This window comes from Catharus ustulatus, chromosome 6 (assembly GCF_009819885.2).
Source record: "Catharus ustulatus isolate bCatUst1 chromosome 6, bCatUst1.pri.v2, whole genome shotgun sequence".
NCBI lineage: Eukaryota > Metazoa > Chordata > Aves > Passeriformes > Turdidae > Catharus > Catharus ustulatus.
The window spans coordinates 5,102,239-5,123,880 of record NC_046226.1 but is presented as its reverse complement, the minus strand read 5'-3'; the positions used below and the strand labels follow the sequence as shown (position 1 = coordinate 5,123,880).

Genomic DNA, 21,642 nt, shown 5'->3' with positions numbered 1-21,642 from the left:
GTGCATGAGAACCATCTTTCTGAAATCAACAGAGGCTACATTGCTGTAGGTAACAGAGAATCAAAGTCACCTCTAAGATCATCAGACATGGTTAGGGACACAGGTTAGTGATGGGCTGGGCAGTGCTGAGTTAATGGTTGGGCTCAATGATCTTAAGGGTCTTTTCCAACCTAAACAATTCTATGATTTTATGACTCCACAGATCTGATGGCAAAGCCACTCCTTTATCCATCTAACTGTGCACCCAGTACAGTGTAATGTATTCCCCTGGATACACTGCAGAGGGATTGTTGGCAGAAGAACCTCTTCATGTTTGGCAAATGCAACCCACAGCCATTTGCCTGTGTGCCCAAGGCTTTGCACTGAGCAGTTGAGGCTCTGCAGGGCTGCAAGCACACACGTGAAGCCCAAAAGGACAGTCCTGCTGCATTTCCCTGAGGCTGCCCCTGAACACAGAAGGAGCTCCTGGCATTAAAGGCTTGCCCTGGAGTCCAGTTCTTGGACTCAGCAGGAGACACAGGTGGGCAAACAATGGTTTTCCAAGCAAACTCCCCTGTGGACTCCTTACAGACTATCCTCACCTGTCCCCAGAGCCTTCTGAGCAGCAGATGGCCACCTGCCAGCTCCTCAAATCCTGACCCACTTTTCCTGAGAACTCAGCAAGGGAGAGTTTCACAGTCAAGAGGAAATCCCTAAACAGCACGCAGCCCAGAGAATGGAAAGTTTTTTCTTGGGGGGGTTGGGTTCATTGTGGTTTCCCTCCAGCTTCCCAATGAATGCATCTGGCAGCTTGCTGTCCCTGCCAGTGAAGGATCCCAGCGGAAACCAGAGCTGGGAGGGCTCTTCCTGCCTGGGGGAGGCTTCCCAGGAGTGTGAGGGATTTACAATTGCCACCTCTCTGTCCCCCTGCAGTGTCGCACTGAAGGCCATGTGCAGTGGCAAGCTGCAGACAGCTTTGCTGGTGGCTGGCTATTTTGTCTACCTGCTGGTGGGTGCTGCTGTGTTCCAGGCCTTGGAGAGGACTGCTGAGAAGCAGGAGAAAATGGCAGCTGCCCAAATGAAGGAGGCTTTTCTGCAGAACTTCACGCAGCTCACGGTGCCGGAGATGGAGCAGTTCATGAAGGTGAGTGGAGCCCTCCTTTCTCCCTCCTGCTTCCCCATCAGATGTTCTTTCCTACTCATCCTTGCCACACAGGTAGCTCTCACTGTTTCCCTTCTGACTTGGATGCTTCCAGCAAACCTCTCTCTAGCGTGAGCAGACAGCTCACTCTGATGGCAAGTACAACTTGGTGTAGCTGGACAAAACCTTGTGTGTGCTAGCTGTTAAAAATCCCCATCCCACAAAATCCTGAGTTTTTGGGGTCTTGCCTCCTGTTGGCTCTGCTTTTAGTGGGGCTGTGCTCACACACAATGGGTGGCATGGCAAGAAAAATGAGGCTGTCTGAAATGGATAGGTGTGGCTACCACAACAGAATCACAGCACAAAGGAACAATAAGGAAAGGTCTGTATGGGGAAAAAATACCAAAAACCTCTCCCTCCAAATAACTACAAGGAGGGTGGCATGATCAGAGTTTAGTTTTTGAGGATGTTGCAGAAGTGAAACAGGTAGCCTTACCAGGGGAAAATATTTCTGGTCATAGCACAGGAAGATGAAGATGAATATGGCTGTCTCTTCAACTTGGGTATTTCATAGCTCAATCTGCTATAATGCAGGAAAAAATGAGGAGTTAAAGTCATGCTGGAAGCATTTTCACATGGAAAACCAGGCCAGTTCATAGAATAAAGAAACGTGGGGAAGAACGAGTGTTTCTAAAATGCAACTAGCAATTCAGCCCCTGTTTTCCCCTTGCATGCATCCTCTTCACCTTGTTTTTTATGGGTAGAGGAGAAGGGAAAAAAGAAGAGCTTTTCAAGGAAAAAATAAATAAAAAAGATGAGCTTTTAAGACAGAGAAATCTTTGTACAAGGGCTATGCAAATTATTTTTGTTAGACTCAATTTTCTGAGACACCAGCAAAAAACATAGTGAGGGAAGAAGCAGGAAGGAAGATTTTGCTGGTGCAATTTATTCCAGCATGTGTCCTGCTTCTGGTAGGGCTCTGTCCTGGATTTTATCTCCCCTCTTTCTGTACAAACCAGCCTGCATCCAGATGTCCAGTCCAATGTTCTCTGTTTGCTAAAGACAAGAACAACTGGATACAGTTTGCTTTTTAAATTTCCTTTTAACTTAGGGAGAAAAAAGAGAGAGAAAAAAAATAACAGCACTTAGAATTAAAACCAAGGAGGAGTCTGAAAATGCATAAAGTGATAAATGATAGCACTGGAGAGGTGTGGAAGAAATATTTAGTCAAGCCTTGTGTGGCAGGGCAGTCTCAACTCAACCCAAACCATCTCTGACAAATGTTTCTCTAACCTCCTCTCAAAGGCAGCCTTGCAAACGTGTGTAAATGTGTAAATTTATCTATGTGTATTCATGCATACAGTTTAGAGAAGGGTCTGTATGTCAGGCTTTGCAAATCAATGGACATTCTCTGAATTTACTGCTGTGACACTAATCAAAATACAGACTGGAAATTAAATTCTCAGTGTATCTCATATGTACCCTGCCACAGCTCACTGATGCACCCCTGGGAGGGATCAGAGCCACTGCTCCTACAGGTGGGTGATCAGATCTTGGATCCACCACTGCCATCTCAAGTGCAAGTCCAAATCCAACACCAGCCACCCCCCAATCTCTTAAACCAGTGCTCTGCCACGTCCCAGTCACCCACAGGATCATGATTTCCCAAACTACGTGGCCTGAATGAAACAAGGTCCTCAGTCCCACTGAAAGAAACAATTTCTCTCTAAACATCCACTAGAGCAGTCAGCACAAACAGGGCAGAAGTTGATTACTCAAAACCACTGGATAATTGCATCCCAGCCTTGGAGGTGAAGGTGTGAATAGTGTCAGACAATCTCTGGAGTGAGGTGAGTGGTACTTGCAGGAAAGGAGCAGTAGTTGGCTAAACCTGTAATATTTTTGCAGCAAGCCCTTGGGAAAAGCAGTCACGATGGTACCAAACTTTGCTTTCTCTCCCAGAACCTGATTGAAGCCATTCAGAATGGAGTATACCCTGTTGGAAATGAGTCACAGTTTGAAGAGAGCAACTGGGATTTCAGCAACTCCTTCTTCTTTGCAGGCACAGTTGTCTCCACAATAGGTAGGTCTAACGCTTTCCATTTTTGTGTGCTTGTGTGTCAGTGATGCTTATTATGTCTGGTTATTAGGACATGAATGGATAGCAGTTTCCAGAATAAAAACTCCAGCCCTTCATTGTCATGAGTGGCAAGCAAACATGGACTTGGTCCTAAGACCTTCCCACTGTACAGCTCTTCATGATTTATTTTGGTTTGTCAAGTATCTGTGGCCTTTCCTATTATTTCCCACTTGTTTCTTCTGTTCAGGTCATCTGTTATAATGTTCACTCTGCTGATATTTGTGGGTGGGAGATAAACTTCACTTTCCTAGTGTTTATTCCAGGCTTTAAATCTCAGAGTGTTGTAAAGCATAAAGAATGTAAGGAAAGAAGTGAATCCTTCTGGGGCATGAGCACTGTCTCCATAACCTGTTTTGAGCTGTTAATTCACATATTTAATTAGTAACATGCCAGGAGGAAAAAAAAAATGGGAATGGGTAAAGGCAAATGCTGGGAATTTTACACTGCTGCTTCAAGCTGTTCTGACCTTTACAGAGCCTGCCTGCTTCATCCTTTCTTCCAAATGTACATCCCAAAAAGGGCAGACCTGCCAAACTTAAGGATAAAATCAATCTGTTGGCACCTGCTTCACAGCCATGCAGTGGAAGTCAGATCCATGTTTGTGCAGAGTGGTGCTGATGCCTCACTCCCACCAGCCCCTAAGCACATCTGCCTCACTGGTCTGTGAGTGTGACACGTCCCAAGGGCCCCAGTGGTGTCCCAGCATCATGGGAGCTGTGTAGGTGCTGCCTGAGCCCACAGGGAGATCTCCTGCTGTAAAAGGGGAGGGTTCTGACCCGTCCTTGAAACTGAGATATTCCTGCAACAGGCAGCACAAGACAATTCGTGCATTTGGGAAACTAGTAGTCCAAAAATCACTCAGTTGTTTTGTCTTTTCCCCCAGAGAAAATGTTGCATTTTCAAAGTAATGGATGCCTTGACATGATCTGTGCTTGGGAAATGCATTTTCCCAGGGTCAGTGATAGCATAAGGACATACACAAAGTTCAGTACTCTTGCACTCAGGGTATCTCATGAGTCTTGAGACTAAAGGACATGTTTGGGGTTGTTTCACTACTTAGATAAATCCTCTCTTAGTAGGACTTTAAGACAAATGCCTCTCTGGCCTGAATAAATCACCCACCAGCAAAGTCTGGACTAATTAGCACCATCTATTCCAATGCACACTGCACTGCCTTGGGACTGGAGCCAGTGTCTGGACCTTGCAGCTTACTGGGATGTAGCCAGGGAGGTCACTAACACACAGGCAGAGCAACAAGAAGCTGGAGATGGCTGCTTGTGATTCTAACAGCCTGGAACTCCAGCCCTGATGTCTTCCAGATCCTCAGACTTCTATTTTTTGCCTTTCCATGTATTTGTCACAGGACAGAGCATGTTTCCCATAATTACTCCTTGATTGTGTTTTTGTTCCCACTAAGGCTGTGCTGGGAACACGCAGTGCTCTCTGCATTCCCCCAAACATGCAGGGTGAACCATTTCATCTGCTTGCTGCCTTTTTCTGAGGAAAAAAAAGAGTGCATTTGGGCTGAGGGGCATTAGCCGCATCTTTTAGGGTCAAAAGCAGGATGGATTGGAGTAGGAGTGAGTGTGACTATGAATTGCTCCAGTTCTTTGGAATATCTCCTCTAACCTATCATATTTTTTTTTAATAGGTTATGGCACATTACATCCTAAAACTGCTGGGGGACAGATCTTTTGTGTGTTTTTTGCTCTTTTTGGAATCCCTCTGAACATTGTTTTTCTGCACCGTGTTGGTAAGATGCTCTCACTGCTCTGTAAAAAGCTGGGGAAATTCCTGTACGAGAAAGGAATGAGAAAGGTAATTGGTTTTACTTATCCAGACACAGTTATATGTTCATTTCTAGTGTTTTTCTGAAGTTCTATGCTGCAGTATCCTCAATTATATTTGCTCTTGTGCTGGGTTAGATGTTGTTCTAGGGCAGGAAAAGAGACATTCCTCACTTGCAGAGCTGAGCAGACGTGTCAACCATAGAGGAGATACTCAGACAAAGGGATGCATTTTGTCTTCCCATCCAGATGGCAGAAATCCAGCTCCCTTCAGCAATCAGTGGAGACAGTGGGCATGCCACTCCACTTCTTGAGGCACTTATCTCAGGAGCCAACACCCTAAGGAAGTGCATGCATCCCCTTAAAACCAGTAAGGGTGATTAATATCTCATCTCGAGGCAGCAAAAAGAAGGTGAGCTGTTCAAAGCTCTAAAAATTAGGTGAGGTGTAGATGTTTCAGTGGATTTTGACTCAGTGCATAGTCTATTACCCCTCCTAACTGATTTCCCAGTCCTTTAGTCCCCCTCCACCCTTAACTTTAGCAGAAAGGAAGATCAGGCTGAAATTGTCCATTTGAGCCCCATTGCTGAAAGATGAGGAGACACCTGTAACAAGCTGCAGACAGAATGTCTTTTGTCTGGTTTATGCCCCAGTTTATTTGCAGCTCCTCCTCTTCTCTCAGCACTGCTGAGGAAGTGAGAATAGCTTTTCTGTGTCTCCTACTGTAATTCACTTTCAGGACAAGGTATGATTGCTACAGATAACCCTGTTCAGGTTGCTGAATTTCTTGTCATATCTGGCAAACTTAAACAGAAGATAAGGCTCAATCAGATACAGACTCCAGCATGTACACAATACATGAAGGCATGAAAACTTATCCAGCAGCTGCCATGAATTTCCAGGCAATCTGTGGATTTGGAAAATTTTATACATAGAAACTATGCGTGTCTGGCTGATAAATCCCTACATAAAACAAGTCTTGTTCTCTAGTCAAAGCTCCTTCATGACTGCTGGGAAGTAGAATGGTTCAAAAGTCACTGTCCAGGCTCTTCTTTATCAAGAACTCATTAGTTAAATTTTTTTTTGTAGTACGATATCCACTGGGTAGGAGCCAAGTTGTGGCATTGATGCATTGAGAAATAAAGTCAATAATCTAGACTCTTGAAGATAGTATTATCAAAAATGGTGCAATTCTTTTTTATTAAAAAAGACTCTTTTACAAGGCAAATGTAAATTTAGGTGCCAACCCTAAATACCTGAAAATTAAAAATGAAGTTGCATGGTGATAAGTGGAAATGGTTTGACTCTGGTAAATGTCATTAGATAGGAATTTCTCCAACAGTCACAGTCATTGATACAATCAGGTAAAAGACAAATCTTCTAGGGACATTGTGGACATGCAACACCCATAACACCTGGCTTCACCCTGCTTCTAAGCAAGACTAAGATATTTCCAGAAGAAAAACACTCAGAGGAAATCCTTCAGTCCTTGTGATCCCAGATAGCCACCCACTTTGAATAGCCACCATTATATGTAGCTTACTTGTGTTTCAAATCATGATTATAATTGGACCGGTTTATTTTTCAGAAGAAGATCACATTTCTGACCCTTTTGTTCTTCCTGGCAACGGGGATCCTGGTTTTTCTGTGCTTGCCATCAGTCTTCTTCCAGATAACAGAGGGCTGGTCCTACAGTGAAGGAATTTACTTTGCATTCATCACCCTCAGCACCATTGGCTTTGGAGATTATGTAGTAGGTAAGGTGGATTCCAGAGAGGAAACACATCCAAACACCAGGATAATGACTGTAATTCCCATGGGTTGACTGAATGTGCTGTAGAGAAAAATCTGTCAGGAGTCTTTGCCCTAGTCCTTGCCTGGTGCAGTTCTGGGGGCAGTACTCACTCCTCTGGGATTGTATGTGCTGATAAAAGCACAAAGTCATCAAAATATAAGGAAATGAGGTGCTTTGGGTGCAAAGAAGACAAACATTTTGGTGAGGGAAGGGTGAGGGAAGGGAAAGTGGGATTTTTATTACCAAGAGGGAATAGTTTCTGACAGTCATACAAAACAAGGTTTGTATCACTGCTTTAGCCATCTCAGACTTAATGTTTCACAGTGTAGAGTGTTTCAGAATATATGGCTTCACACAGCAGACTAAGAGGTGGAAATTCCAGTCATGGGAAAGTACATATATACATAAATACATACATCACTGAAAAGTGGCCTTCTTTAATCTCCTGGGTACCTCTGGAGGTTTTCTGTCCTCTAAGCCAGATTTCCCCTGAAGAAACACTGCTTAAGCTGCACTCAAGCAGGCTGGAATGCTTCTCCAAACATTTCTGTGGATCTGCTGGGCAAAATACACTCTCCATTGAATAAGTTTCCAAAGTAACTGCAAAATAATTACCAGGAACCAAATCAGTGTCCACAGAAGAAGCAGGAAAACAACTGAACTCCATGGAGAATCCAAGATTTCTCTACAACAACCTGTCCTGCCATCATCTTGCCAGCCTGAACTTCTCCTCAGTGGGGATTTGCAAAGAAAACTGTAGTTGATACTTGCACCAGTACTATCCCCATCTGGAAGCCTCACACACCTTTCTGAGGGTCAGAAATCCACCACACAACAAACTCAGGGCTCTCAAGCCTTGCAGAAGTGCTAGACAGGCCTTGGAGCCTCTCTGTGAGTTGGGAGGATTTCTTACATAAGGCTGATGACTTTGGCAGAGGGAGCCCACAACCTTTTCCAGGCACTGATGTGTCACTGCTGACGTAATTTCTCTAAATCTATTCCTTTAAATAGTCTGCTGTACAGAGTGGTGGGGAGGGGCTGGTGCCATCGTGCCAAAAACAGTCAAAATGGCATTGTCTTCTCTTGTCCAGATCACAGGGGTTTTATAATAATGACAGCAAGGCACAGCCTGAAAACCATGACTCCCATAGCACTTTTCTCCTCTGCAGCCAGATTGCTTTACAAATATAATTAATTGTATTTTAACTTTCTAATTGTTATTTACAAATAACAATTAGACTAGCCTCATGGCTCTATGATTTTGTCTTCATTAGGATGACTTAACTGGAGCTGAAATATTTTTTCGTGCCAGTATTTATCTTAATTAGCCTTAACAACAGCAGTAAAATGTTGATAAGTTTACTGCTTCACATCTTCACAATGAAGCAAGCAGAATCAGTGACTGCTCTGAGAATTATGCACTGACAATTGCTTACAAATGACAAATGGTTTTGTGCTGGCCAGGTGGAACAGAACAGGTTTGAATTGATTTGCATTTTAGTAATTCAAATTTAGTTTGTAGCTGAGCCTGTTTGGTGAAGGTGGAGATGCTGGGAAGATGGCTCAGCCTGGGTTTGGCTCTTGGGAATACACGTGCCTCCAGGTGATACCTCTGGGGTGAACCTCCCTGTGGGTTGTTAACTGAATATTCCCTGCTCAAGTCCAGTTTTGGGTTAACATTACAAAGATATTACTTGTGGCTTTGCTAACCCTACACCATGAACCCCAGATAGGAGCACAACAAGGAGATGCTTTGAACCAAGGCTGAGAATCCCTTTGCCAACTCAATGCCAACAGCAGAAAAAGAAACAGCTGTTGGATGCCCGTCCACCAGGACAAACCTGCCCACTGCTGCCCCATTTCCACAGCTTTGGATAACAAACAACAAAAATCCTGCACATTAATCTATGCAGGACTTGAAAAGAGTTGCCAGCACCTGGGCTCCTTCTGGGCAGGTTCCCCACGAGGTTTGTGGTGATCTCCCTGTCCATGCACATTGTGGTGTTACCAGCTAAGTGAAGTCACCTTTGGCAGTGACCTGAAGCACTCCATAAGCAATGACACCAATACCTGCAGTTCCTGCAGATGCCAGGGCCACATCACCTGTACCATGATGATAATGCTGTGTGGGACCAAGAAAATGCTCTCTGTGGGCTGGGGGTGGGTTGCTGAAATCTGAAGGATCAAACGAAGTGACCCAAGCAGAACAGCAGATGTGAGGTCCTGGCTGATGCTAAGAGGACCAGACTGTGTGAAATAAGCTTTGGCCCACTGGTTTCCAACACAGAAAGTTCTGTTCTTGGCACATGTCAGTGAATTCTCATCAGCCACATGGTTTTTTAAGTGGAGGAAGCTCCTGAAGCCGTTCAACAGCGAAGTAGGAATTGCAGCCATTCTCTTTGTACGATCACAGGTATATCTGTAATTTAAAGGAAATATTTATTAGGTTATAATCACACTCTATAGAAATACAGGGAATTACAATTACCCAGATAATAATGGTTGTGTGGTTATAGGGGCCCACTGTGCTCTGCTTTTTGTGCTTTGGGAGTTTGGGTATAATTCCAAGATAATTCCAATACAATTTAACACTACTTCCCACATTATTTCATTTACCTGTACTGCAGCAGTTGAACTGGGATTGATATGCAGTAAGGGGGAAAAAATAACCTGCTCTGATAGTAATTCACCTTAATCACAGAAATACAGACTCACAGAATGATTCACTTCAATTCCAGTGTGTCATTTGACAGGCCAGTGTATTTGTATCATGTTTATTGCATATATCAGTTTATTGCAGCAGTAAGAGAATTGCCCAGACTTAACCTAATGCTATGGAGCTGAGAGTCTCCACTGCAGTGAAAAAGTCACCTTAAAGTACTCAATATAAAACATAATGATGAATTCATTAGGCTGTTCCACTTTACACTAGCAAGGCAATTTTAACTTGTTAATTTTCTCCCTCTTTCTCCCCCCTTATCTTCAGGCAAACAGTCTGACAGGAAATACTTTTCCTACTATCGAGTGCTTGTGGCCATTTGGATTCTTTTTGGCCTTGCCTGGATTGCTCTGCTGTTTAATTTATTGACAACAGTACTAGAAGATACTGAAAAAATAATTGTCAAGGATCTCCAGCAAATTGGAAAGGTGAGTAAGGACAAACTAGAAAGCCAGCAAAGAAGATGCTGGCCTGTTCAATTTATTCCAGAAGAAGAACGGCTACCACCACGTGCTGGAGGGGATGCACATAAAATGGAGTCATTAACAGCAGATTCTGAACACACAGAAAATGAAAAAAAAGTGTTTTCTAATAGCAAAACTAATGCCATAACGTGTGAGTTATGAATTGAATTCTTCATTGGAGAATTGCTAGTTAATCATTCTAAAGAAATAATTTTATTTCCCATAGAAGTAAAATTTCTCCTACCTTTTGCTGAGATATGACCTTTTAGAACTCAACACTTACAGTTAAACAAAGCCTAAATATTAATGGTAAGAAATTTGCTCCTCAGTTTGCAGCTAGGTTGTGCTAACAGCCTGAGCAGTGCACTTGCTTTGCAAGGTGTTTTTAAGGTGCTTTCACAGAAATGCAGAGGAGGGGCATGGAAGAGCTTGCTGAGCTCTGTTTGGATTTTGCAGCTTGCAAGACAACATGTCCCTTCCAGGAACTGACATGCACAAGTTTTTCTGGGGCATTGCATAGCACTTTTGGAAGAAGAAATAAGGGTGTATAACTTAATAGATGCCTGACTTGAGCCATCATATTGGATAAGGTGTTATGGTCTGAAAGGCATGTTTAAATGACAAGACCTGAGCTCAGTTCAGAGGCACTAGAAGAATCTAATGGCCAGGGTTATGAAAAGGTTAGCATGCTAGAAATCATTGATTCTACCTCTTCCTGTTTTATACTAAGATGAATAAAGGCAATTTCAGCTTTCATGCCTGTGGCTCTGAAAAACCTTTCTGATGCTGTTTACAAAGAACACATAAACCCATGTCTTTAATTCAATTTTTATTACCATTTTATTCTGTAAGTTTTTCATAAGAACAGAGATCAGTTTGAAGGGAGGAGTCCTTGCTGCTATGTTTTGATTCTTTAGGAGCTATGAAGCCATTTAGCAATGATCCTATGGTGCTGTTGCTTTCCAAGGGTGAGTTGTGTCTAAACCTTCAACAAGGTAAAAAAAAAAGGATGTCAGATCTAGGCATGGCTTTTCAGATGTGCTGTCTGGCCTGCAGGCCAGCTCTGGGTGAAGACTGACCTTCAAAGGGTGGATCTATGTGTCACAGCCTTTCTGTGTGCCAAGAATGCATGAAAACCCAACCCTGAGGAGCTGGCAAAGCAGCTGGGGTAGACACAGTCACAGAGGTGAAACATCCCATCAGTGTTTATGGTCACACCAAAGGTCAGACCAGCCCAACACCATCTCTGGCCATGCCTGATGTGTCCCCAGCAGGGCAGGGATCAGGCAGCTCTGCCATGCCCCAGCAGTTGGTTGCCCATGCAGGAGATGGGGTCTCTGTACATCAAAACCCATGAATTTGCCCAAATGCTGAACTCACATCAGCACCCACAGGACCCCCTAAGGCAGCTGCAGTACACCAAGTTCCTCACTCTGATAGTGCTGAACCTGACACTTGACAGGTCATTGTGAACCCCTCAAGCTCCTGTTTTATCACACTGAATAATAATTCTTTTCTCTGGGTGTTATTTACAGCATGACCAGCCCATGCCAGAGTTATTCCTGTATGAAAGGGAGAATAAATTACAGCTATAAAGCAATTCCAGCTCATAAAGATGCAGTCAGCCTTGAAGTTGGATTCATAACTTTTTCAGTCAAACAGAACTATGCTTCTTGCCAAAGCAATTCTGCTGTTTCAAGACCTGGCATGTAGACCTGGCTAAATACGTACTTTCTTCCCCTCCACAAATTATTTTCCAGTGTTGCCCTCAAGGCTGACTTCTCACCTCATATGTCTCACTGCCAGTAAATGTTTCTGAGGCAGCAGGAACAGGACCTGAGTGAAATAAAGTAAGGGTAGCAGGGATATCATAGGACACAGAGGTCCTTGTACAAGCCAGAGTCCTACTGCTGTCAACACCAGAGCCAGGCAGAGAAAGCAGGGATCTCTTCACCTCTCTGGTTTCCCTTCTCATTCAGCATTATTATTATTATTATCATTATTATTATTATTTCTATTATTTCTATTATTTCTATTATTTCTATTATTTCTATTACTTCTATTATTTCTATTATTTCTATTATCCAGGCATTATTCTATTATCTTTTTTTCCCCCAGCCCTTCCTGGAAGGATCATAAACCCCACTCTCAGTCTAATGTAGGGGCTGTCAGGGCTGGTTTAGGGGGTATGAAAGTCTTGCCTTGGGGTGCAATAGTCATTTTGCCACAGCCTCTCAAAATTCCTTCCATGCCAGTTCCTGATCTGATGACACTCAGACCTAACAGAATGTTTCTTCAACTTCTTCCCACTACTCCCTGTTGTGACAAATAACACAACTCATCCCTGGAACAAGCTGCTGATGTCCCATTGTAACACAGAGTAACCAAAATGCTTTTTTTAGACATTTCAGGAAGGGCAAGAGAGACATCCCATGGACTCTGACTATAAACAGCAAGCACAGAGCCAGGCAGTGGCTCTTGGAGCAAAATAGGACAAATTCTCATTCCTTTCCCTGGTGGGTGTTTCACAATGAGCCTTGAAATCCAAGCAGGAGTCCCTCTGTCCTGTGCAGTTATTGCCATAGGGTGCAGGCATTGTCACTCATTCCTCCTACCATGCCCCAGGGTGGCACAGAGCCACTGAAAAAGCCACCCAAGGCAAGAGGATCAGGAAACACTAGCTAGGGTGTGGGGCTGTCTTGTAAATGGGTTAACTGCATCACTTAATTAGTGGCTTGTTTTTATTCTTTTTTTTTTTCTGTTTTCATTCAGAGTCAGGATTAAAAACATGGAGCAGACTAATTTTCTTGTGTCCAGACTTGGTTGTTTATTAAATCTTATTTAAAGTATAGAGAGTTTTGCAATGCTTTTAGTTACCAGCTAAAAGCGAGTAAAATGGAGGTGAATTTAGTTAGTTACAAAGTCTTTTAAAGCTAAACAGTTAAATAAAGAACTAACAGCTATATTATTTTTACTTTTGACCTAATAACCAAACTCGTGTGGTCTGCAGTGTAGCACTAATTACTTAACTAAAAACCTGAAAGCATGAAGAAGGAAGAAGAAGACAGAAAGAGACAATACCTGAAAATCTCTATCTTGTCCCATATCTATTACTATATTCTAAGACCTTTAAATGTAAAACCCTTCATCATGTGAAATTACACACTTCTATTTTAACACCTGTGATTTTAACTCCTTCACTCAAATTTGAAGTCTTCTCCAAGGCTTCAAGTTAATAGTGGTGTTCTCCTGGGTGTCAGTGTCAGAAGGCACAGAAAGCTCAAAAATCCCAGGCCTCAGGATTCCAGCACTGTCCATCCTCAGGCACCAGGAACTGAGGTGTCCCTTGAGCTGTAGATGCCAGTCTGAACACAGAACACAGAAAACACACCTTCAAGGATTTAAAAAAAATAAAATAAAATAAAATAAAACCTCTCAGGAGAAACTCAGCTGCTCTGAAAAAGAAGGCTGCCCATTCATAAATCCCTACTCCTGCAGAAGGGTCTTAGCTTTGCTCCTTGTGCCCTCCAGTGGCTGTGAGCTGCAGACCCTTTCCCTTCACATCCCTGCCAGGTTTGCCAGCTTTTCCTCCACCTCCCACTGTGCAGCTCAGTTTTGTCAGTGGGAACCAGAGGACACCGCCCTCAATTTCCATCCAGTTCACACGAGATTGTGAAAGGCTAAAAAATGCCTCATTCTCCAGAGAGAGATGGGGATGAGCAGCTCAGGTGGTCCAGCTGAGGTCCCTGCCTTGTGCCCACACTGAGGCAGCTCTGTGCAGGCCAGCTGAGGATGTGGTGGCTTTTTGTCACCAAACCATCACGAGAAGGATCCTCTCTGGCAGAACACAGAGTGGTGTTTGTGGTGGGGAGCACTCCCATTGCAGAAACTTCCCATGCACAAAATCTGTTTCAGGGTCAAGGCACACATTCACACCCCCCTATCCCACAGGGAAAGGAAAAAAAAATGTGCAAAAAGGCAAGTTGGTATGTAAGATGTGGGGCCTGGAGGGGCTGGCCCCCTCTGCAGCAGCCTGGAGGGCAGGCAGTGCCTCATGCAGCACCAGGGGTGGAGATAGGAGCTGCAGATATGTGGAAGGAAGAACCAGCACAAAGGGTGTGTGGTCCTCTCTGCTGGGAAAGGCAAGGGGAAAGCCTGGGAAAGCTGCAAGCCAGGGTGGGAGAAGAATTTTTTTGGATGTGATATTGTTCCTCGTTCTTAAGCTGAACGATAAATCTTTCTCCAGAAGGGCTTAGGCACAGTAACAAATCTCTCCAGGGCTGGAGCAAGCATTTTCCAGCATTATCATCCTCAGAGCACCACACAGCAGCGGCAGAAATTGTCCTCACATCACCTCTGGAAGGGGGAATTGTTGATTCCTGTGCAGCTAACAGGGCCCCAGAGAAAATTCAGTGTTTCCCAAACTCATGCATCAGACCTCTGGCTCTCTCAGCCAGGACCAGGTGTCCTGGTGTTGCTTACTGATAAAATAGACTGAGACATTGGTTCTGTAGTTGTTGAGGTTAAAAAAAAAAATAGACTTGAATTGAAAGCAGAATTAGAGCAGAGATTCTACTCCACATCTGGAGATTTAAAATAATCCCAAGATTTTAAATTCATTAGCATGAGCCAAGCTTTGCTGTTCTTCTGCACGTTCTCCTTGCCCAAGGGACAGAAACCAGGAATAAATCCGTTCCAAAATCCCTGTTCTGCCAAGTGGCAGAGTGACAGAAATCCTCTGGAGACCAAGCAGAAGGGTTCTCCACTGGCAGGTCTGTAGAGCCTGCAGCCTCCTCTGGGAGCTGCTCAAAGCCCTCCCTGTGACCCATTCCCTCTGTGCCACACAGGGGAATCCAATTTTCACAGAGCAGCCTCCTGTGCAAGCACCAGCTCTCCCACTGCAGCTTGTTTTCAAACGGGAAACATTTCCAAGGCAAGCCAAATACTTTCCAATACATTAAACCAGTTGCTGAAAAACTCCAGGAGTAGGATTGTGAAATATATTATCTGGGATTAAATGGCAGCAGCATGTTCCTGCATTCAGTCTGTGCTGCTCCTCGTACATCACCCACATCTTTGCTGCCAGCTAGGAAACAGTGTGCACTTCTGCACTTGGAACCAAGGAAAAGCCACGAGGAATTATTTTTCCCCTCAGAAATTCAGTTGCCTCCAGAGAGAACAGGAGAAACTACACTTTGATCTGTCTTTAATTAGTAAATGGGCTGTTAGGGATCGTTTGAGGTCTCCCTCAATTAATATCCAGTTCATTTGGAGAGATTATTTTTTTTTTCTGGAAGCAGAGGCACTCCTCAAAGCAGAGGAGCACCTTGGCTAGTGTAACATCACACAGCCAGTGGGATATTTTTTTTACAGCAATTGCTAAGCATGGGCCACACACATGCTGTTTTCCACTCTGTCACACTTGGACTTGTGCTTTCTCGCCTGACTCGTGACCAAAAGGCTGGATCCAGCTCAGAACTGGTTTAACAAACATAACTAATCACTCCACAAAGGCTTGCTTGTAATCCATCCCTCATGATCACACCCAAAGAAACAAAACCCCCAGGTTTTGGTGCCAGCCAAGTCCCTGGTACCATTCCAGCAGGATTCCAAGTGGTGTTGAACAGATTGTACAGCAGATATCACACTGGGAGGAAAGGGGATCCTTTGGGATCCTCACATGGATGTCTGAGATCCAGCCTGGGGCAACACTGACTTTGCTACATCACAAGTAAAGTCAATATTTAGCTGTTCTGGGGCTAAAAAGTTGGGGGGGAAGCAAAAATGCTGCGTCCAGAGAGCCTTGTCCATGCTCTTGCATACCTGCAGCCAGTCTCACCTCCAGCCCAGAATGGGAACTCAAATCTGCTTAGAAAATTCAGCATTTGCTATTCACAAGTGGTTCTGGACTCAATTAGGGTAATTGTCAACCATGGGTTTGGAAAGGCTCATTATGCTGAGTTAAAATTAGGGCAATTATTGAATCCATTTGATTACCAGTTTAACATGATTTAGGAGACATGTCTCCCGAATAAACACTTTCCAAATTTCTCTTTCAATTACTCTTACATTTGTGGTTGGAAACTGCATAAGTACTTAGTGGTGAGATGCTGAAGCATGAAGTAATACATCCCCAGAAAGAGAGATACCCTGATAAGCAGAACAATAATAACAAGCATGAGTCATTGAAAAATGAAGGGAGGTAAATTTACAATTTAAGTTGATGGCTTCCTTGAGAAGGATTAGGCAGAAGGATGCTGATGTTCTCAAAGAACAAATGTGGTTTGAGGTGAATCCAGCTTCTCAAAGTAAAATATAACTGTTCATCTTTTGGCATGGGAGAAAATCATGCATCAAGACCAGAAAAGTGCATAAGTCAGAATTTGTGCTGAAAGTCCCCCAGAAATTACTGTTCCCTTCATTTAAATGACTCATTGAATGCTTTAAAAGGAAGGTTAAGGTCTTAAATTTAAAATGGCTTTGGAGATTTACTGCAAACCAAGGAAGAAACCTAAGCAGGGTTCATCTGCCCTTTCTCAACTTCAAAAGTCCAGGCATTAATCTCAAAAAAAAATAAGCACTGCCTGAGAATGAGAAAGATACCAAAGCCCAGCATGGGCACCTTCCAGTTGCTGGACACCAATTCTCCCTATCCAAGCAATCTGCTTCTTGACAAAGCATGCAGGAGCTATTCAGCATCTCTGTTGTGCAAGTCTGCTGCAAATCAGTGCTGGGCTTGGGGCCTGTATATTGCCCCAAAGTAGAAATAAATCAGTTAGAGGTCAATGCCAATCTCTGCAGAGCTTCAGCCAGTTTCCCAATTGTCACTATAAAAATCCAACATATAAATTTTTATAATATATTTTTTTCCTTTATTCCTTTCCTTCCTGATTTCTTTCTTCCTCACAGCCTTCAGGCTGGTGATGGGATGAAGGATGGATGCAGCAGAGCTCACCACAGTCCCAGAAATGCATGGGCAGCTCCTGGACAACATGGCCCAGCAGCAAGGCCTGCAAAGTGCTTAAAGGCTGAGTGTAATAACAACAGTGGTAGCACAACTGGGTGATGCCAAATAGCCAAAAATTGCCAGGGGGAAGCAGAACAGAGGAATTTCTAGCAGTGGTTGTAGAAGTCTATTCCTTGCTTGCAGCAGGTCTCTGAGCAAAAGCCTGAACACAAGCTGCCCCAACATGGGTCATTTTTAGGGCTGGGATTTGGTAACACTTCCCAGTCATCATCTCACAGGTCTCTGCAGGGGCTCAACCTGCCTTGGCAAACCAACCTGTGAAGGTGGAAAGCATCCTCTAGGCATGTCAGGGGAGAAGCAGGATTTCTGGTGCATGAAATTTGCACACTGGCGTTGGTAGTATTGAAAAGCACTCAACCATACTGGAGTGGGAAGGGCTTTGGTCTGGCCAGGGTGCCTTCCAGCTGCTCTCTAGGAAGTTAAAACATGACAAGATCAGCCTACACCATAGGTAAATCCCCTTTATGCACAGGTGTCCAGACAAAAAGTGCATTGTGGCTATTTAAAAGGACATGGAGAGACAGGACAAGGGGAAATGGGGTTAAAACGGACAGAGGGCAGGGTTAGGTTAGATATTAGAAAGAAATTCTTCCCTGATAGGGTGTTGAGGTTCTGGCACAGTCGCCTTGAGGAGCTGTGAGTGCCCCATCCCAGCCCTTTTCCAGGCCAAGCTGGAGCTTGGAGCAACCTGGTCTAGTGGGTGTCCCTGCCCATGGCAGGGGTTTGGAACAGGATGGTCTTTCAGGTCTTTTCCAATCCAAACCACTCCGTGTTTCTATGATTCTGTAAAGTCACTGTGCACACACACGACAGAGCCTCCAGATGTCACTGTCAACCCAAGCAAGAAAGAAGCACAGCACAAACCGTGCAGAAAACCCCATCACAGCCTTCTCCTTCAGTCCCTGCTCCCTGCCTGGGACAGACAGACAGACAGACAGACAGACAGAAGGGTTTCCAGTTCCCCTGGACAAAGTGCTCGAATCACAGACAAAATGGTTTATAGCTGTGCATACAAGCATTTTGTATGCTCATCAATGCTGATGCACATCACACGGGTGCTTCCCTGTGTGAAGGTGCTCATTACTTTTATATACATATATAAAAATATTTATATATATATATATATAATCACCTATGTGTATATTTATACATATTTAAAGTTATTTATATAACTTCATAACTTTTGGTGTGAAGAATCACAAGTTCTTTGCCAACAACTTTACCTGAAGGTAAAAAGCAAGGCGTGTTCCTCCAGTGCCTTTTCTAACCATATACATATTCATCTCTTCCAGTACACACTCCTGTGTCCCATCCAGCTGATGAGCTGAGAAATGGAGCTATCAGCCCGGTATAAAGGATCTGAGACCACAGGCACAGGTGTTCCCAGAGAAGGAAGACAGTATGCCCTCAAGTCTGTGTAGTAAGGTCAGTGTTGACTTTTCAAAGAATTGAGGTTGTCTCCTCTATTTCCCTTGGCTTGTTAAATTCATTTTATGACTCTCTTTCGGCAATCTAAATTTGCCTTTTAAGGAAAAAAAAAGGCTTAAAAATTTCAACTCTGCCTCTTCTTCCCTTGAACTCTGCCCTCTCCTTACTGCCCACAATGTTGAGTGCATTCAGCATTTCTGGGAAGGAAAAGCCCCTCAGCTCTGCTCAAAGCAGGCACTTACATGGTCCCTGTCACAGCGTGGAGCTGTGATGCACAACAGAGTCACAAGCAGAGCCAAGCATTGGGGCAGCAGAGGTGTGGGACCCAAGGGGCACTGCTGGTCCCTTCCAGGGCTGCAGAGGGGTGTGCAGGGTGGCAGAGCATCCTCCAACCTAACCTTGTACCTGCAGATAACTGGGGGGAAAATTCGGGAGCTGTTTGTTTAAACACACCACAAAAAAATCAAAACCAGAATCAAAACCAAACCAAACCAAAACAACAACAACAACAAAATATTTCTGAAGGAAATGCCGTATTGTAGGGTACAGAGGTGTTGTTTTTACATGAAAAGACCCTCAGGGTTCTCCTACACTGAGGTGTTCATCCTCACAAAGTTTGAGCAGGGCCTGGAGGGATGGTGACATGGAAGATTAATGGATCTCTCCCAGCCATAGGCTGTCAGTTAAATCAAGCCCTGCTAATGCAGGATGCTGTCCCGAGATCTCTGTTAGCACAATGACGAAGCTATTTTTAAGTCCTCTGTGTAAAAGGCATAATCCTTGTATGCCAATGGATCATATCCTGGAGATCCCTAGGGAGCAAGGCAAATGTGGAAAGAAAGGGAAAGGAAATCCCTTATTTCATAATGGTGCAAACAGACATGTCAGGAGAATTACATCAATATGCAGCACATGTGAAATTTAATACTCCTCCTAATGCATTTAGATGAGGCAAAATGTAAAGTCTGTACTGCCTCTGGGAATAATTCTGGTAGGAAGCTTTCACCACTAGGAACCAAGGTCTTTCTACTTACTCTGGAATTTGAGCCTTTGTTTTCAAAGCCTTCCTGAGAGACTTCAAAATCAAGTTTGTTACGTGTACATTGCTCTTTGAAGATCTGTCTTCAGAATGAAACACCGGTGCTCTTCCCAGCCATGCTGGTGTAAATGAAGAGCAGCACAGTTGAAAATCACTCAAATATTCACAAGGGCCCATCCAGCCTGCAGGAAACCAAGATAAGCAAACACAACAGAGCCCTTATCCTTTGCCTGGTATCAGCTGGAATTGCTGCAAGAGTGCATCAGACTTGCATGGATTTCCAACAGCTTTGACTGTGGCCTGTAAGACTCTCAAAGGCGTATAAACACAATATTTGATTTGGAGTTCTTGCAGACAGGAGGAGCCTGAAATCTTCTCACTGGCTTCCCTCCCTTTTATCAAACCATGGATATGGAATTCAGCAAAGGATATGGCTGAGATGTGGCTTGAATTCAGACAAGTGACTTGAAGTGATGATTTCCCCCCCTACCAGGCTGCAGATGATCGATGTATTATGCATGAAAATAGTGCCAGGCACAGATGGGGTGGGAGTAGAAGGTGTGAGCTGATAATGACAGCAGCCAAGTTCCACTAGAAAAGACTCTACAACACACTTGCATGTTGGGCAGAAAAAGGATGCAACATACATGAGAGGTTAGACATGGTTTAAAGGGTCAAACAGATTAATTACAGTCAAAACTGAGATTTGTGCAAAGATTTGAGTGGCATGGTTGCCAGAGAGAACAGGGGATTAGCCTTGATGATTCAAGAAATCATCTTCCAGTCTTGTGTTCTTGAATAACCATTAGGGAGCTGAGTAAAACACGTTTTCTGGGGTTTAAAAGCTGAAGATAGGGAATCCAAAGGGGTGACATAGTACTGCATCAGATATTGCCTTCAGCAGGATCCTGGCTCGTGCTCAGCACAGTGCTGAGAACTTGGCACCAGGTCCAAAGCTGAAACAAACAGGAATTTCTTCATGGACATTTCTAGGGTTTGGATCCAAGCCACTGAAGACCAGCATGCAGGGCCTAATCCCAAAAAACCAGTCAGTGTTTGGATGGGAAACGTGTCACTGAGTTGGAGCCAGGTGGGTGCAGACTTTCGTGGGAGGATGAGTCAAGAGAGCTCTGGCATCATCTGCAAAAAGACCTGATGCTGTGGGAGAGAGCTTAGAAATGTAAAAACCCATGAGGAAGCAGAGATGGTCCAAAGAAAAGCCCACAGTTTCCCTGGGTGTCCTTGGAGCACTCTGGAGATCATTGCAAGACCAGGCACTTGCAATGAGCTGCTTCCCTTCTGCCTCTGAGCCTTGAGAAAGGGATAGTCTGTTACTCACACAGCTTCTCTGAAGAAACTCCAGCCTTGAGCACAGGCCTGAGAGCTGGCAAGATGCCATTGGCTTTGCCAAATCTGACCACAGCTGGTCCCTGATGCAATAAAATGTTGAATCACCAGAATCTGAGAATGTGCTTGTCTGGAGGGTCACCAAGAAAAATCAGCAAAGACTTGCTGGCAGCTTGCAATGTTTGCCAGTTCCAGGCTCTGTGGAAACCTGACCTGTCAAATTTCCTCCAAACAGGGCTCAGATGCTCAAATTTGCCAGTGGGAGTAAGCATTTCTAACAACACCACCCAACTTAAGCTTGCAAAGAAACCTCAAGTAGAGAGAGCATCACAAGGAATAAGGGTTTGTCTCACAAAATTCCTGTGCCCCAAGGGGTTGCAACCTACTCACCAAAACCCAAGAGCAAACGTGTGACAGAAAGGATACATTGGGATATGGGAACAGCTCAGCATCCATGAAGGTTCATGAGTGACCTGTCAGCTCTGCCAGCCACTGGACTGGGATGTTTCTGCTTCCCCTCCATCTGCCAGCTCAGCAGCAGGGATCCATACATGTCCTGAGACACGTTCAAACAGGTTTCCCTGCCACTGCAACCCAACACCTTCTCCCTAAAGGACAGGAGGACCTGAAGAGCTTGAGTAATATCTGTTAATATCTGAGTTTCACTGATTGCCCAGAAAAAGCTGTGGCTGCCCCATCCCTGGAAGGCTGGATGGGGCTTGGAGCGGCAGTGGAAGGTGTCCCTGCCCATGGAACTGCCAGGGAATGGAACTGGG

At 44.2% G+C, this 21,642-nt stretch overlaps 1 protein-coding gene across 1 annotated transcript; it reads left to right on the top strand.

Moving 5' to 3' along the window:
- The first annotated feature begins 883 nt into the window (after nucleotides 1-883).
- On the top strand, nucleotides 884-10,755 carry LOC116997970 (potassium channel subfamily K member 16-like). Its single transcript, XM_033063243.1, has 5 exons — nucleotides 884-1,123; nucleotides 3,083-3,203; nucleotides 4,912-5,078; nucleotides 6,636-6,804; nucleotides 9,829-10,755. Exons 1-5 carry the CDS (start codon nucleotides 929-931, stop codon nucleotides 10,185-10,187), a joined length of 1,011 nt encoding a protein of 336 aa, XP_032919134.1. The 5' UTR covers nucleotides 884-928; the 3' UTR covers nucleotides 10,188-10,755.
- Nucleotides 10,756-21,642: the final 10,887 nt, after the last annotated feature.

Coding starts and splice junctions, on each gene's coding strand:
- LOC116997970 (XM_033063243.1), top strand. CDS start 929: ATGTGCAGTGGCAAGCTGCAGACAGCTTTGCTGGTGGCTGGCTATTTT. Junction 1,124..3,082: donor AGATGGAGCAGTTCATGAAG/GTGAGTGGAGCC, acceptor TTTCTCTCCCAG/AACCTGATTGAAGCCATTCA. Junction 3,204..4,911: donor CACAGTTGTCTCCACAATAG/GTAGGTCTAACG, acceptor TTTTTTTAATAG/GTTATGGCACATTACATCCT.